The 16,529-nt window shown below is 34.1% G+C and overlaps 1 protein-coding gene across 4 annotated transcripts; it reads right to left on the bottom strand.

Moving 5' to 3' along the window:
• Positions 1-662: 662 nt before the first annotated feature.
• Positions 663-3,136, bottom strand: LOC133794515 (membrane-anchored ubiquitin-fold protein 3-like). 4 transcript variants are annotated; one of them, XM_062231779.1, is made up of 5 exons: positions 2,925-3,136; positions 2,606-2,748; positions 1,829-2,098; positions 1,183-1,353; positions 663-1,047 (listed from the first exon to the last, which is right to left on the bottom strand). In XM_062231779.1, the coding sequence occupies exons 3-5, from the start codon at positions 1,959-1,961 to the stop codon at positions 992-994; spliced, it is 360 nt and encodes a 119-aa protein (XP_062087763.1). In that variant the 5' UTR covers positions 1,962-2,098; positions 2,606-2,748; positions 2,925-3,136; the 3' UTR covers positions 663-991. The 4 variants fall into 4 exon arrangements, with proteins under 4 accessions (XP_062087763.1, XP_062087773.1, XP_062087782.1 ...); XM_062231789.1 differs by having other exon boundaries at positions 1,829-2,073; XM_062231798.1 differs by having other exon boundaries at positions 2,606-2,751; positions 2,925-3,083.
• Positions 3,137-16,529: the final 13,393 nt, after the last annotated feature.

Raw genomic sequence — 16,529 nt, 5'->3', positions numbered from 1 at the left:
AGAAATTCATTACTTTTATATACAACGTTCTTCCTCATTACTCCTTTAAAAATTACTAAGTGACTCATAAACATTACTTTCCCAATATCGTAAATATATTTGAACACAATACTAATTTTACCTTATTGCCCTCCACTGTAAACTTTTTTTACCTACAAATTACTGTTTTGTTCATACTTTTCAAACCATGATTAAATATTTTTTTACAATTAGTTTACATCACCGGCTCATCAAGTAAAAAAATTTAATAATAAAAACACAAAATAATTTAATAGCTTGACACTTGGCAATTTTTTTGGGTCCCACTTATTGGACTAAAACCCGTGAGGGACTAAAGAACTTGCCTTAGTTATTTTACTTGTGTAATAAAAAAATTAATATTTTAATATAGTGTATCTTTGTAAATAGCAATGCTCTTAATTTAAATATGGATAACATAATTTGATAACCCGTGAGAAAATTAATAACCCCAGAAAAGAAAATGAAACTGAGTCCAGCAAAATGGCAAATTGATCCAATTTGGGGCAGAAAGGGTAGCATGACTCACGAGTACTATTTCTGACATTCTGTGGACTATATTAATCATTATGCAAAAAGCACGTAATTGGCAAGAGAATCTGATTTCGTTTCTTTTAGACTTACAGCAGCCAAAGATTCCAGTCTATACAAAAGAAAATCAAGTAGGCTTTCTCGCACTATCAAAGTAGGGTAGTACAAATTACAAAATGGGAATTCAGCTAGCTTATACGCACACAACTAACATAACTAGAATACTTGCACAACTTTGATCAAAGTACCAGAACATCATGGTAGATATTCTGAAGTTCATTCAGAATTAACATGAATACTCACATATATGTTTCTCAGAATCATTATTATATTTTGTTTCACCAGGAGAACCCCATCAATGCCAAGAAGAGGGGGTGTTTTTAAGAGAGAAAAAAATGCAATCAATAGGCAATGGCAGCCAAAAAGCAAACGATTCACTGGTTTAAAGAATTGTACACGAACATGAATTAATCTTTTGCATCTCCTCCTGGTTTTTATCTGCACAAAATCCAACTAAAGATATAAGGAAAGAAATGAAAATGTCCTTCGGAAAAAAACATGACCAATAGTGACGAAAAAACAAATGTAAAAACTTCTTTTCAGGGGATGAAATAAAGGGCATCATGGACACACCTGTCTTCTTTTTAAGTGGAGTAGGCTGTACCAGGATATGCATAGTAATGACTTCACCAGGTACGTTGCCAAATGTTATTCTTGAATCAGCAAGTGTCTTCCGGTTCTCTAGAACTTTACCCGCATGTATGAGTTTTACATCATTTACCGACCTTGGTACTATTGTTTTGTCTGTAAATGCAAAGACTCGTAGGTTATCAAACTGAAGTACATACGGGTGATAGATGCGGCTGAAGACTTCATTGAGCTTGAAAATTTCAACTTGGCCAGATTCAGACCAAAAAAAAAGCTACGAAGTTAAGACTAGACTAGTCCTAACAAATAGACAATAACTATAGTAAACCAATGGAATGGTACCAAGGTCAGTAAATGATGAAAATATTAAATCTAACTCTCAGCAGCCTGATTCATAGCAAATATCAATAAGATGGTGTGATAGAACTAAAGAAAGGAGACTGAGGAAAAACATGTCAAGGGAACATGAGAGATACTCAAAGACTCAATCCATGATCAAAATCAGAAAAAGGATTAATCAGTTCGTAAACACAAGTTCATTAAGTGCAAAAAAGCTGACAATTATCTCAAGTACTTGATATTCAACTTAGATTAAGAGATAATGAGAAACAGACAGAAACATACAGCTAACCTTTAGGCCACTCCGCCACCAGCTTTTGCTTAAGAGTTGCAACTGTCGTAGATGGTGCATAAGTAGTATGGCCTATATCTGTTCCATCAAACATGCGAAACTTAAGCTGAATAAGCTCCTCTCCTTCAGCCATACTATCCCTTTTTTTCCTCTTATCCCAAACTTCACAAATCCAAAAGACGGGGGGACACAATATTTCCTGCCGAAGGATTCAATCTTGTCCAACCCACCTGCTGAACTCCAACCTGAAGTAACTAATATTTTTAGCTCCTAAAAAATCCAGACCAAAATAAAGTGAGGGGGACAAGGAAAGCTAACATGAAGGCCACGTATAAGTAAATCTGTAATTGGAAATGAAATAAAACTATAAAAGATGTGTTTTTGTTTTCTATTTATGTGTTACTTGCACAGCTAAGAGCCCTCGCATAATATTGACTTATTCTTTTCCAAACCTTTTCCAGTCACAATCCCCTTCATTACAGATGAGCAAACTAGCCCCAAAATAGTTATGGTATCTTTCATTTTAAATTAGTAAAAGCACCCGAAATAGTTATGATATGATTAGTAAACATGGATGAAACAATAAACCCCAAACACTCCATCTAGTTCTGTTGCAAACCATTCTATAGAAATCTGAAGATTACAAAAAAATAAATAAAAATCCTTCATTTTAGATAGATTGTTTACAAGAGCCAAGGAATATCAAAACCCGGAAATTTATTCGAAATTCCAAAAAGAAAACTTAATTAAATCTGCATTTGATTTTGAAAAACGAACCTCTTTGAATCTGCCAAAAATCTCTTTCTGCGGAGAAAGATGCGATAGCTGTACATGAACATCTGCCTTACCGACTTCCGACTCTCAATTAAAGAAACCAAGAACCTCATACGACCCAATTGAATCAACTCGCACCCATACACCTGCTATAACCAACAAAGAAAAAGTATACCCTTAAAACAACAATCACAAATATAAAATTTGATCCTCAACTAAATCTTTAGAAAACTCAATAATTCCCTTTTCGATTCTAGGAAAATCGAATTTTCTTGGTGATTTTCTGGGAAGCCAAAAGCTAAAGAGAGAGAGAGAAGAGTACCTGAGGTGGAAGGCATTAGAAAGTGTGATTAGGTCAACGATACCACAATTTCCGACGCCAGAAACAGTAGAGAAGACAGAGTGGCAGAGGAGAAGAGAAAGATTAGGGGATTTGTCCTAACCTTTTCTTTTTCTTTTTATTTATTTAAAGTATTTCCTTACCTTTCTCTCTCTTTCTTCAATAATTTAATTTATTATTTTCTGTACACAGGACAAGTAATGCAATTCAAATCTCATAATGGTCTTTAATTTAATCCATAAACTTTTTTTTGTCTAAAAAATAATTAAATATAATTCCAAGAGGATTATATTTTTATCATTATTATTTTTATGTTTTTTCCATAGAGATTCATATTATAATTACAAATTATCTCTTTTACTATGATAAATTCAATATATCTCTCTCACCTAAATCAAACCTAGCTAGCTTGTTCACATAAGCAAATGAACAATTTAAAATCATTAACACACAAGAGTGAAGTTATTGCTTATACGATTTTAAAGTACGAAAAGGCATTGGCTTCGTTTGTCAGAAATTTTGTTGTTGTTTATAGCTATAAATATAAAATAAGGGAAGGTTGTGACTTATTTTTTCTATTTTGATAACTATTATATAAATATTTTTTAAAAGAACGTTCTTTGCAAAGTATTTGGATATCAACAAATTTTTTTTTTATGAATAAATTAGGACTAATACAAATTATTCTAATTTAGAAAATAAGTCCCCTACTTTTTCCAAAAAGACATTTTGAATTAGAAAAAATGACATTTTATTTTTACCCAAATACCTTCAAAAATACTTTTCTTTTTTAATTCTAAAAGCTAAAAGCAACTTACACTAATTTAAGCCAAAATGAGGTCCTGATGACTTTAGCATATTTGCAATTCGTTAAATCTAATAATAATAATAATAAACCTGTACATACAAGCATTCATATTTCTAAAAAACATGACTAATATTTGAACTAAATACCTCTAACTTTGCCTCCCAAAAAAAAAAAAACTATGTAGTAACTTAAGTGAAATATTTAGTGATTTAAGTACAACATTTCAGACTATTTATTGTCTTTTATATAAATTTCTCATTCTAGAATTATGTATTTTAAATTCTAAAGACAATTTAACATGGTAATCATACTCTAAGTGGATGTATAATTTTTAAGGAAAAAATATAATAGCAAACTAGACCACATTAATGATCATTAAATAAGTTATAAAAAATTTAAGTCACTTTTAGAATTTTTCAACTCCAAAGATTATTTAAAGTATCTCTAAATTCGTGTTTTTGAGTGTGAAATATAACATGACATTGCAATACTAGGTTGACTTCCAACATGGCATTGGACTTACCCACGTGCAAGCCTGTATGTGGATACTTAAGTGGCTTAAGTGAATAATGCCTCACATGTACTCAGCTATGAGTAGCTGAGCGTTGATCCTCAATTCGTCTATGAGGAGAAGCTGGTGATGATTCTAGACCGGAAGGAAAAAATGTTGAGGAAGAAGACCATGTCATTGGTAAAGGTACAGTGGTGTAATCGCGACATAGATGAGGTGACCTGGGAAACATAAGACAAGATGAGGAAGTTGTATCCTCATTTGTTTTAAGTTTCGAAGAGGAAACCTCTATAAATTGTAGGTATTGTAATCCCCTGCGTTTCTGGTACCTTTAAACGACTCGGGTCGGGATTGCTTTCCTCAAATTAAGAATATTATTTAAGATAATATTATATTGCTAGCCAAATTATGAATTGTGTGATTAAAAGTCAAGATAAGACGTTTGGTCATGGACAGACACAAAAACCCTAATCGAGTAAAAATCTCATAAAATAAAATGATAAACTATGACAAATATATTTTGGGCATAAAATACATTAATTGAAATTAAATTTGGTCAAAAATAATAAACCTACGAGGAAATGAAAATTTTAGGACATTTTGTGTTAAATGCTTAAATTTTTGCCTAATTGCGGAATTTTATTCCATAAATGGACCTTAGGTTAAATTGTATTGTGTCATTAATTAAATTAAATGTGAGAGACATTTAATTTAATAATTCTGTGTTAAGTTTTGTTTTTAAAACTTTATAAGAGTAAAAAATGTTATAGAAAATTGATTTAAGCTTTAATCACATCAAATTAATGTTAACGACACAAAGTGACATAAAGTAAAAACAATTAAGTGTTTTAGATATTTTTTAGAGTTGTCTATGCTCTTCCATCCGCCCAACCGACCCCCTTCTCTCCTCTTACTCTCATCTTGTTCAAACATTTTCTCTCAAGTTTTCTCACCCTTTTCAACTACAAAAAATACTAAGAAACCTTGAAAGCCTAAGCCTTGATCTGGAAGAGTTTATCTAAGGTAAGAGTTTCAAAATCTTGACTTATATAAAGTTTTTAACCATAGATCTTTCAATAACTAACTATATATGTTATTGGGGGAGTTGATTTAAGGTTTTGAAAGAGTTTTCAAGGTTCTAAAGCTAGTAGAAACATCAAAACCTAAAGGAAGAACAACAAGAGGTAAAAAGTTTACTTTTTATGGTTGTTTTTGTATGGTTTTTATTTTTAAGCATTATTTTATGTATTTAATGCTTCAAGTTTCTTATTAGTGATGTAATAAGGCTATGGTAGTTTTTTGATAATCTTTATGATGCTTGAATGTTGATTTTGAAAATAGGGACCCAAAATCCCTAAAAAAAAGGTTTTGAGCCTTGACTTCCAAGATTAAACATCCACTATATAACTGATTTTGTAAAAAATAAATTATACTGTGATGTTTTTGAGATGGAGTACATGAATTTGAGCTTTTGAAACACTAAAAAATATTTAGAAATGAGTGAGTTATGCTATTTCAAAGTTTTGGTAAAAAACTGTTTTTTCGTATTCTTAATTTCGGGACCAAGTTTGGACAGCCACTGTATAGGGGAAATGAACCCAGTTTTTACTAAACTTTAGTAGAGATGTTCTTGGTATACCCTAGTATGCCTGTGTAAAATTTGGTAACAAAATACTTAACGATTTGAGAGTTATTAAGTGTCAAAGTTTGGAAAAAATAAGGACTTGAAAATAATGTCATTTTTACCTCAATGTTTGAAAATTATTTTCACCAATAAAAAATGATCATTTTGACCTAAGATTTTATAGAGACCTAAATAGAATTCCAAAGATTGAATTGGGAAATTTTGGTAACAATTGTGTAGGTAAATTTAAAGTTATGACCTAACAAAATATGTAGTTAAAAATATAAAAAATAAGGTTTTCACACTTAGTGAGAATTATTTTTATTCCTTCTAAAAGTAAAAGATATAATTTATTAAATTAAAAGAGGGTTTAAAGCCCTATATTTTGAGAAAATAATTAAAAAAAATTATTTAGTAAGTAAACTTGATTAATTGACTTTGGAGAATTAACTAGTCAAGATAAGCAATTATTAACGATTTTAATTAAGTTAAAATTAGGCTATTTTCTTAAAAAAAAATTATAGATTAAAACCTTAAGAAAAATAAAAGGAAAATTAAGAGATTATTTTCTTGAAAAGTAATTTAGGAGTTTAATTAGTATTTTCTGGATATAATACTGGCTAAAATCTTTTATATATTTAACCGGCCTGTTAAAATACTGGTTAATAGCGAAACTTTTAAAGAATAAGATTTTTAGCGGATTAAGGGAAATAACAATGCGATACCCGAGCCTAGGTATCGAGACCATAGGATAGGTCCTTCCGAGACTTAGGGTTTAGTCTCAAATTTTTGCGTATGAATTTCTTGAATGAGTTTAAAACCAAATAAGAATCTTTAATCCTTACGAATGATTTTGAAAATGACCAAACCACCCAAAATAATAACAATGAATTATGAGTGCCATAATTAATTCGGGTATACTGTATTGATAATTACAGTATTGGCTAAGCATAACTGAATTATACGTTGAAGGGTGAAATCCTGCTAAGAGCTACGGACTCCAACTAAGTCAACTTCTATTGTGTGGCTACAACATGAAACGATGAATAGTGTAATGTATGTTAGTATATAGACAGATGCACATGTATACACTGCCGTAGAAAGTTTACATAGAGATGATAGTGTTGTAGGTGCTGATTTAGAAAATATGACCGGTAGATATCCGTCACATCCTAGACGGTTGATCCCCGTCACGCTGCTTGTTTGATTTTATTATGTTCGATTCACTACCGCGACGGGTGGTCAAGAGGTGAGGATTGCTGGTTTAAACCTAGGGGCGCCAAAATGAATGGGACCTAGAGGCCCTTATGCTTACCTAATCATTGAACTGTTATAACCCGAGCAAGTGCTCTGATAAGTTATTCCCGGATAGCAGCCGTGAATATTGGCCATTCTGTGAGAGTGCCTAGAGATACTAGGGGTTGCCAAGTTTAAGTGAGGTTGAACACCCTAGGGGCAACTGCTCGCCAGCACCACTGATTAACATAGAAGTCTCTGTAAACCCGTGTAACTTCAATTACACTATTGAATAGTAGCAATGCCCTAGGTAACTTGGTTACCCTTGCGAGGGATTTAATTTTTGATAAGTAGCGATGCCCTAGGTAACTCCATAGTTATCCTTGATGGGGATATTCATTGGCTAGATCTTAGTGTTGAGACTCGGTTCTCCCCTATTGTTAGCAAATATGTTGGAGGGCGTGGTATGCCCGAATTGTCAAAAATTGTTGAGCGTTGGTCTTGAATTATATTGTGATATATTATATTTGTTTGCTTTGGGATTTTCTGATTGCAGGGATTTATCTGAAATAATTTTCCATTGGTTATCAAGCATAACCATAAGCTTTCCAGGACGCTTTTGCATTCTTGAAATTGATTGCTTAGGGGCCGGATGGATCCGAAACCCTAATTTTGTTGAGCTATTGTTATCAGTGGTCAGGGACTTGGCCAGTGACCACCTGTCTTCTCTATATACTTTTGTTTTAAAGTTGAACTTACTAAGTGTTTTTGCTTACCTAGTTGTTCCCTGTTGTAGGTAAGAATAAGGGCAAAGCAGAGAAGTGAGTGCTTGAGTCTACTTTGTGGATGTACATGTGGACCGACCTTTTGGGAAGTTGTTTTTGTTGACCGCGTTTTTGGCCAACGACGTGAGAACGTCAAAAACGATAAAGCCTTCAAGAGAAATAAAACGACACAGATGGTTTTTGAACAGAAAGTAAATAACACAGCAATTTTTATTGTGGTTCAGCCCCAATATGTTGGTAATAGCCTAATCCACTTAGAGTTGTGATTATAGATCCGTACTCAAGATCAGATGGACTGAGCCAACTAAGTTTCTTCAGTACAGATTACAAGAATACAAGAATTTTTCTAGATACAAGCACTTTCTCTCTCTAGAAAACTCAGACCCAAAATTTCCCAAAAAGTCTCCAAAGAAGAAGAAGACCCCTTTCTGATCTCATAAGCCATGTATTTATAGGCTTAGGATCATACATCTGATATCCCCTAGAATAGGGATATTTTATTATTCTTATTATATTTAAATTACAAAAATATTCAAAATTTAACAGAACACCCAATTTGTGGGGAAAAATGAGATATTCCCGCGTGTGCCAAGACCGGTTCTTGTTGAAGCCATTTATGGGAATCTTGACTTAGTCCTCCTCTATCTGGTCGACCCATATCTCCTACTGACCATTCATGCAAGTGCTGGTCGGACACATGCATGTTGGACATATGCAAGTGCTGGTAGGACATGCATTTGCTGGTAGGACATGCATTTGTTGGTAGGACATGCACATGGTGGTAGGACATGCACTCCTCTCCTCTAACATGTCACGTTCTCTGGCATGCCATGTCTCTCGTCTAACATGGCAATCTCCTCTAGCATGCCATGTCTCTCGTCTAACATGGCACTCTCCTCTAGCATGCCATGTCTCTCGTCTAACATGGCACTCTCCTCTAGCATGCCAGTGCTGGTAGGACATGCTGGTAGGACAATGTCACTCCTGGGCAGCAATGTCACTCCTGGGCAGACAAACACGTGACTGGTCGGACAAGGTCATGCCCGGTCGGTCATGACACTTCTCAAGCAATCAAAACTCTTCATCAGTCTACCGGGTCACTTTATCACAACTCTGAGGAGTCAATGTATTTATTGACTATTTAATGTGTCTTTTACGGAGCATGTACTACCACTTGTCACCTCTATTGCCACGTCATCGATCTCCATTTTTTGGGGATAACAGTTTTGTTTTCGGAAATGTTGTTTTATTTTCATAAACAAGGCTCAGTTTACTTTTTATAAACTATGTTTGTATTAAATATTAAGTTAGGCCATAAGATTTTAAAAAGTTTTTATAGGGGTTTTTGGAGACATTTCGTTAAATGAAAACGTTTATATTTTTACATTATCGAGTCTTAAAAAACTCGGACATTACTCTACACCCCAATAAATTAAGTCTTAAATAATACATATGAAAATGTAATTTTTTTCATACTTTATTTATGAATTTTCATATTTAAAAACATATAGTTTTTTTTTTTTTTTTTTTTAGATGAGTAAAATCATTTTCTAAATGAAACAAGAAACTTATTTAGTTATTTTAAATAGCTCCAAATTTTGTCACATTGTTTTATATGCTATTTAAATAATAAATGAAATTATTATTTTATGAGAAATTAGAAAAGGCTTAATGGATTATTTTATATAGTAAATACGTTATATTAAAAAAAAATTAACAAATTTTGGGATTTAGAGAAACAATTCATGGTAAATAAATTTGTTGCTGAATTTTGTTTGAAGATGCAAGAAATAAGCATGTGGAAATTATCGTTTTAAAACGTTAGATTTTAAGAATGCTTCCACTTATGCATGTCGCATGCAAATGAATTTTTACGTTCAAATGATTAATAGGTAGAATTAGCATTATTCTTTTATGTGGAAATGTTGTATGTTTGCAATTATTGAGCAACTTGTGCCATGCACACGCGGGGTATGTATGTTGGGCATGAGTACTCTTACGTGATTCTAAGAGACGAATGTTTGGTTATGATTATAGGTTCGCTGTGACACATTCTCATTTTTGCTTTGCTAGGACCTGAGGTAAAGAAGTTAGATAAAATTACTATGTTTATGCTATGAAATGGTAAGACTTGTATGCTACAATAAATAATGTACTATGTAAATGATGATGCTATGTTTGATGATAAACCAAGTGATATGGAAAAGTAGAATTATATCTTGATATGTTATGACAAGTATGATGCAACATGTATTTTCTTTGTTTGATGTGAATTGAATTACATGTGTTTGTATGATGAATGAAAAGCATAGGTTGCTAGCGTGCTGAACGCAACGCAACAAAGGAGTTACTAAGGATATGACGTAACTCAAAGGGCGGATGCATCGAGGTTATTCAAGGACCCGAGATCCTGTTTACCTCACAGAGGAGGTTTTACCAGCCCAATTTTACTGGTTACCTCAAAGATGTGACATGGACGTCAGAGTTGCCATGATCACAAAGAGTATGCTTATATTGAGTGAATGTGATGTATGACTATGTTTCATTTATGGTTATGAGATATGAGTATGGTGATATTATGAATTGTCCTGTTATATTGTTCATGTCTTTCTTGTCTTGTCTTTGATTTTTTTGTACTTCCTTACTGGGCTTTTAGCTCACTCCCTTACTTTCCCCCTTTCAGGTAATAAATAGGGTTTCTCTCTGGCACGGGATGTGATGTGGGGAGCTCCAACGTCTGAGTGTGTATTGCGTGAGAGTTTCCTATGAATGAATAAACTGTAATGCCCAGGAAAACCAAGACCGTTACACTGTATGTTTAAAATAATGTTTAACTCGCTAAGCAAGTCATTTGAACATAAACGTGTAAAGACTAAGTCAAGGTCAAGTATTAAAAGAATTGGTCAACAAAATGATTATTTTTCATTAAAAAATTAAGTTTATACACGGGATCCCAAAATTAGTTTACAGACTCATAAAAGAAAAATAGAATGCAATTTGGCCATCCTAAGTGGCAAAACAGGGTTGGACCCTAGTTCCTCCCAAGCTATCCCGACCGTGGCGATCGAGCAGGGCGCATATGTTGTAACGACCCAAAAAATCACTAATAAGGCTTAAGGGCCTTGATTAGTGAGCTAGAATGACATAATTGGTTTATATGTGATTTAAAAGATTTAATGCATGATTATGTGATAGGCATGCTTATATGATTATATGGATATGTGAAATGCATGTTTATGAGTATTAATAAGCATGCAGGCCCTGTTTAACTTATAAGGGCATATTTGTAATTTTGGCCCATTGAGGGCATAAATGTGATTATTTGTGATAAATTGTTAAGACCACATTATTATGTGGATGTATTTGCAGCATATGCCTCGAGGCGATCCTAGTGAGCGGTTTAGCGAAATAGTCACGGCGGGGATTTATACCCGGCTCGGGGGAGCCTGGGGGTATTTCTGGGAATTTGAGAAATATATTGGAGATTATTAGACATTGGGGAAAATAACTGGTGATTAATTAGATGACAGGATTAAAGTAGTAAATATTAGGGACACTTGAGGAATTAGCGAGAATTGGGAGCAAATGACCAAAATGCCCTTAGAGTGATTAAAAGACTTGGATTTAAATGGGAGGGCAAAAGGGTCTTTTGATTATTAAGGGGGATAATAGATTTATTCTGTTTATTTAGACTTTAGTGGAAGTTGTAGAAAGGGGCTAGAAGCTGAAAAGGAAAGGAAAAGAAAGAAGGAAAAATAGAGACTCCCAACTCACCATCTCTCTCCCACACGATTTCTTCTTTTTCACTCTTTCTTGTGGATTTTGAAGCTGTGAACTCAGAGGAAGTCTAGGCTTGGTTTGGGGTGTTGATCCTTGGAGTAGCTAAGGGATTCAGTTGGAATTAGTTTCCAATTAAGGTAAGGTTTATGTTTTTCTTCTGAGTTTACTGAATCTTGTTAAGATTGATCTCTGAATTTGATTATTGGATGGGAATTTAAGGACTTGAGCTTGGGGATTTGAGGAACTAAAGGATGGAAAGGCATAGAAGGCAACCTAGGGTCGAATTCTCTTAGTTGAGGTAACAATTTCTGGTCTTGACCATTTGAGTTTCTGGGTTTCAGATGAAGTTCTTGAGCTTCAAGCTCAATTATGGTTTTTTGTGTTTGATGATGCTATTAGCTAGGTTTTGATGTTGTTAGGTCATGTTGGATGAGATATAATGGATTGTAAGCTCAATTTTGAGTTTAATTGAGGTTTGGAGTGGGTTTATGGAGCTTTGGCTAGGGGAAGTTTGAAGGAAAACCCATAAAATCTTGCATGTGCTGGCTGTAGCGCTAGGTAGGGAGCGCTACAGTACTAGGCCACATTTTCTGGGGGCTTAAGTCTCTGACTCTAGTGCTGTAGCGCCCATCATGTAGTGATCTGAAAGACACTAGGAGGGTGGGACCTCCATTTATGAGTTCAGGTAGGAGCGGAGGCCCCCAGTGATCTGAAAAGGAAGGCTCCAGATACCTTTCCATCTCCAAGGTCTGACAAAAGACCGCGTGGTATTCAGATAGGCTGCCAGGACGGCAGTGAGAGCTGGAGGACTTTTCCAGAGTGCGCCAGATGTAAGAGACGCCATATAGGGGAGTGTCGTGCAAAGGCTTGATTTTTGTGAAGGATAGTGGGACACTTAAAGAAATATTTCTTGAAGGCAAGAAAGGAAGAACCAAGAAAGGCGGACAGCTCGACCCCAGCTCGAGTGTTCGCATTGACACAGGCAGAAGACGAGACTTATCCCTCAGTAGTCACATGCCAGATTTTTTGTGTTGGAACCGCTAATATTATTTTGATTGATTCTGGTGCTACATATCCTTTAGTTGCTAGTAGAATTATTGATAGACTGTGTAGACCATGTGATTATTATGTTGTGGGGTTCAATACCTTATTTCCCATTGGGGAGTTAGTAGCATCAAGGAGATGGGTCAGATCATTGCCAGTGACGGTGGAGGGCAGAGAGCTTTCAGTTGATTTGATAGAGTTGGTTATGACCGACTTCGATATGATACTGGGTATGGACTGGTTAGTGAAGTATGGGGCAACCATAGACTGCAGGAGGAAGATGGTAACTTTTGAGCTTGAGGGAGAAAATCCCTTTGTATTTGTTGGCACTGTGCATGGACCCCGTGTACCTTTGATATCTATATTAAGGGCTAGAGATCTATGGCAATGTGGTTGCATAGGATTCTTAGCCAGTGTGGTAGATACCACTCAGGTCATGCTAGTGGAACCAGAGGAGACTAGATTCGTCTGTTAGTTTCTTGCTGTGTTTCTAGAGGATTTGCAAGGGTTGCCGCCATGCAGAGAGATAGAGTTTGTTATTAAACTGGCACTAGGGACAGAGCCAGTATCTAGGGCACTGTACAGAATGACTCCAGCAGAGTTAAAGGAATTAAAGGTACAGCTGCAGGAGCTGTTAGACTTGGGTTTTATTAGACCCAGGTTCTCACCATGGGGTGCACCAGTCCTGTTTGTAAAGAAGAAAGATGGTTCTCTAATAATGTGTATTGACTACATAGAATTGAACAAGTTAACCATTAAGAACAAGTATCCTCTGCCAAGGATAGATGACATATTTGATCAGTTATAGGGTAAGATGGTTTTCTCAAAGACAGATCTTCGATCTGGTTATCAACAGTTTAGGATCAAGGAGGGAGATATATCGAAGACTATCTTTCGTACCAGATATGGGCATTATGAGTTTTTAGTCATGTCCTTTGTGTTGACTAATGCCCCAGTGACTTTTATGGATCTGATAAACACTATTTTCAAAGACTATCTAGATTTGTTTGTGATCGTCTTCGTCGACGGCATTCTGGTTTATTCTCAGTCGGAGTTAGAACATGAGCAACATCTCAGGTTGGTTCTACAGAGGCTGAGGGAACATAGACTGTTTGAAAAGTTCAAGAAGTGTGAGTTATGGTTACCACAGGTGACATTCCTTGGTCATATTGTCAGTAGGGATGGTATCAAGGTGGACCCAGCGAAGATTGAGGCAGTCAAAGATTGGCCAAGGCCATGGAACGCTTCAAAGATCAGGAGCTTCCTTGGATTGGCAGGTTATTACAAGCGTTTTGTGGAATGGTTCTCAAGGATTGCTACCCGATTGACTGAACTGACACGCAAGAATCAGAAGTTTGTGTGGTCAGATAAGTGTGAGAACAGCTTCCAGAAACTGAAGCAGCGATTGATTACAACTTTAGTTCCGAGTCTTCCAATAGACCAAGAGAAGTTTGTAGTGTATTTTGATGTTGGAAATGTGCCCTGAAAGCATATGTAGTAGACATTGTTTTATGAAATAAATAAATAAATTGAATTTGTTATGCATATATTTTATGAACTATATTATTCTGTGACAATATCATGTAAATATCAGGAAAATTCCTAAGTTCATACATGTGATCTCAAACACGTATTGGTACGGGAGGATTGTGTTTGAGATAAATGAACTTGAATAGTTCACAATAAACTAAAGTTATGGAATCTTTAGATTAATTACTGCAAGTGCGGTCCACTAGTATTATGAATACATGTGATCTAGATCCGGATCACTAGTGTGGTAAGACACTTTAGTGGAGGTGCTTTATATATTAGAAAATATATAGAACTGGACCAGATATGTTTATTAATACTTAGTTAAATACCGTTTCGAAGTATTAATTAAATATATCAACAGATGATCATATACAAATAGATCTTAATCCTGAAGTTACTATGAACTCCTGTTTATGTTATATGAGTTCTTTGATTCACTTGTTAGGGTCTGTCAGAATGATCAGGCTAGAAACTTTTGTTTTGGGAACTCATTAATATAGATGGCTGGGGACATAGTATACATATATGGAATCTATGCCTTCTCGCAAGAGATTAAATGATAGTTCTCTTAAGGGTTGAATTTTGGGACTGAAAGGTTATTGAGCTCAAATTCATAATTTAGTTATGAATTAACCTTCACTAGTAAAGTCAATGGTACTTAAGGAAACAAGAGATAATTAAAAAGGTAAAACGGTAATTTTATTCCTGATTAATTATGAACCATTATTAGAGGGTCAAGTTGTATGCAATGATTATATCAATGGACACTTTATGATTATAAAGTACTAAGTAAATGAAATGTCTATAATTACAAGAGTGCAGTCTCATATTTATAGGGGAATAATTATGAGATTAATAAATTAAGATTATTTAATTAAAGAGTTTAATTAATAATCTCAAATTTATTGGAGCTTGGAATTATAGGTCCATAGGTCCCCATAGCGACTCTATCAACACTGTTCAAGGTAAGAGTTGATATGGAGGGAAAAATAGTTTAAAGACATATTTAAGAAGAAATTGTTCTTCAGGCCAAATATGCAATTATATGATAATAGTGATTAATTAATTAATTACAAATTAGTTGTAGTTAATAAAATTAATTAATATTTAATTATTGTATAATTTTCGAAATTATATTAAATAATTAAATTAATTTTGAAATTTAATTAATTATAATTTTTGAAATTATATTAAATTAAATATTTATTTTTGAAAATATTGGATTTAATTAATTGGTAGAATTAATTAAATATCTTTATTTGAGTGGGAGATAATAATCTGATAAGTTCAAATTGGATTTGAATTTAAAAGATTAATATTTATTCAAATAATTAATTATAATTGATAATTAATTAAAAAGATAATTAATTTAAATTTGAATTAGTTATCAGGTTGTTAGATCTTATCTGACAAAGAAGTTGAATAAATAATTAAATAAAAATTGAAAAACCAACATTTCTAAAATTAAGGAGGCTACACGTGCACACACAGTCCATGGATTGTGTGTGGCGTGTAGGGCAATTTTCAGGGATAGGATTTTTATTTTTATTTATTTAATTAATTAATTAAAGGATAATTCAAAAATTGGTTTTTTGGATATTTTCATTAATAGAATAATTAATTAAATAAAAAGTAAATTGTAAAATGGTTACAGATTTATTTTTTAAAATTTGAATATTTTCTTTTAAGTATGACTAATTAGAAAAATATTCAGATAAGTGAGACAACTCAGTCTATTCACTCTGTGAAAAATAGAACGATAGTTTTCTCTCCCTGAAAAATAAAGAACCAATTCTCAGGCCTATTATCTAGATCTTATGTGTTGAGTACATCAAGTAGAATCACAAATAAACTATCCTTCATTCTCTAAGTGCCCACACATTTCTTGAGGTGTAGAGAACGCTTTGGAAGATCTTGGTGTGAGTACGTGGGAGCGGCTTGGATAGGAAGATCGTTCTAAATACGAAAAGATAGCATGGACACTTGATAGACTTCAAGATGTATGAATTCTATCATTAACTTGCTTATGATTAATGTGTGTACATTAATGGATCCGCATATTTAAAGGTAGTTTAAATATGTTACAAAATTTTTGTTGTACACTGGACCAACCCCACCACCATTCCGCTGCGTATTAGGAAACTCGTTCCTAACATTTGATGCCTCAAGACAGGATTTGGGTTGTGTTCTTATGCAGTTCGGGAAGGTGATTGCCTATGCATCACGTAAGTTGAAAGAGTATGAACAGATACACCACACTCATGAT

This window comes from Humulus lupulus, chromosome 1 (assembly GCF_963169125.1).
Source record: "Humulus lupulus chromosome 1, drHumLupu1.1, whole genome shotgun sequence".
NCBI lineage: Eukaryota > Viridiplantae > Streptophyta > Magnoliopsida > Rosales > Cannabaceae > Humulus > Humulus lupulus.
The sequence above is the reverse complement of the archived record's forward strand: the minus strand, read 5'-3'. Positions and strand labels throughout refer to the sequence as shown.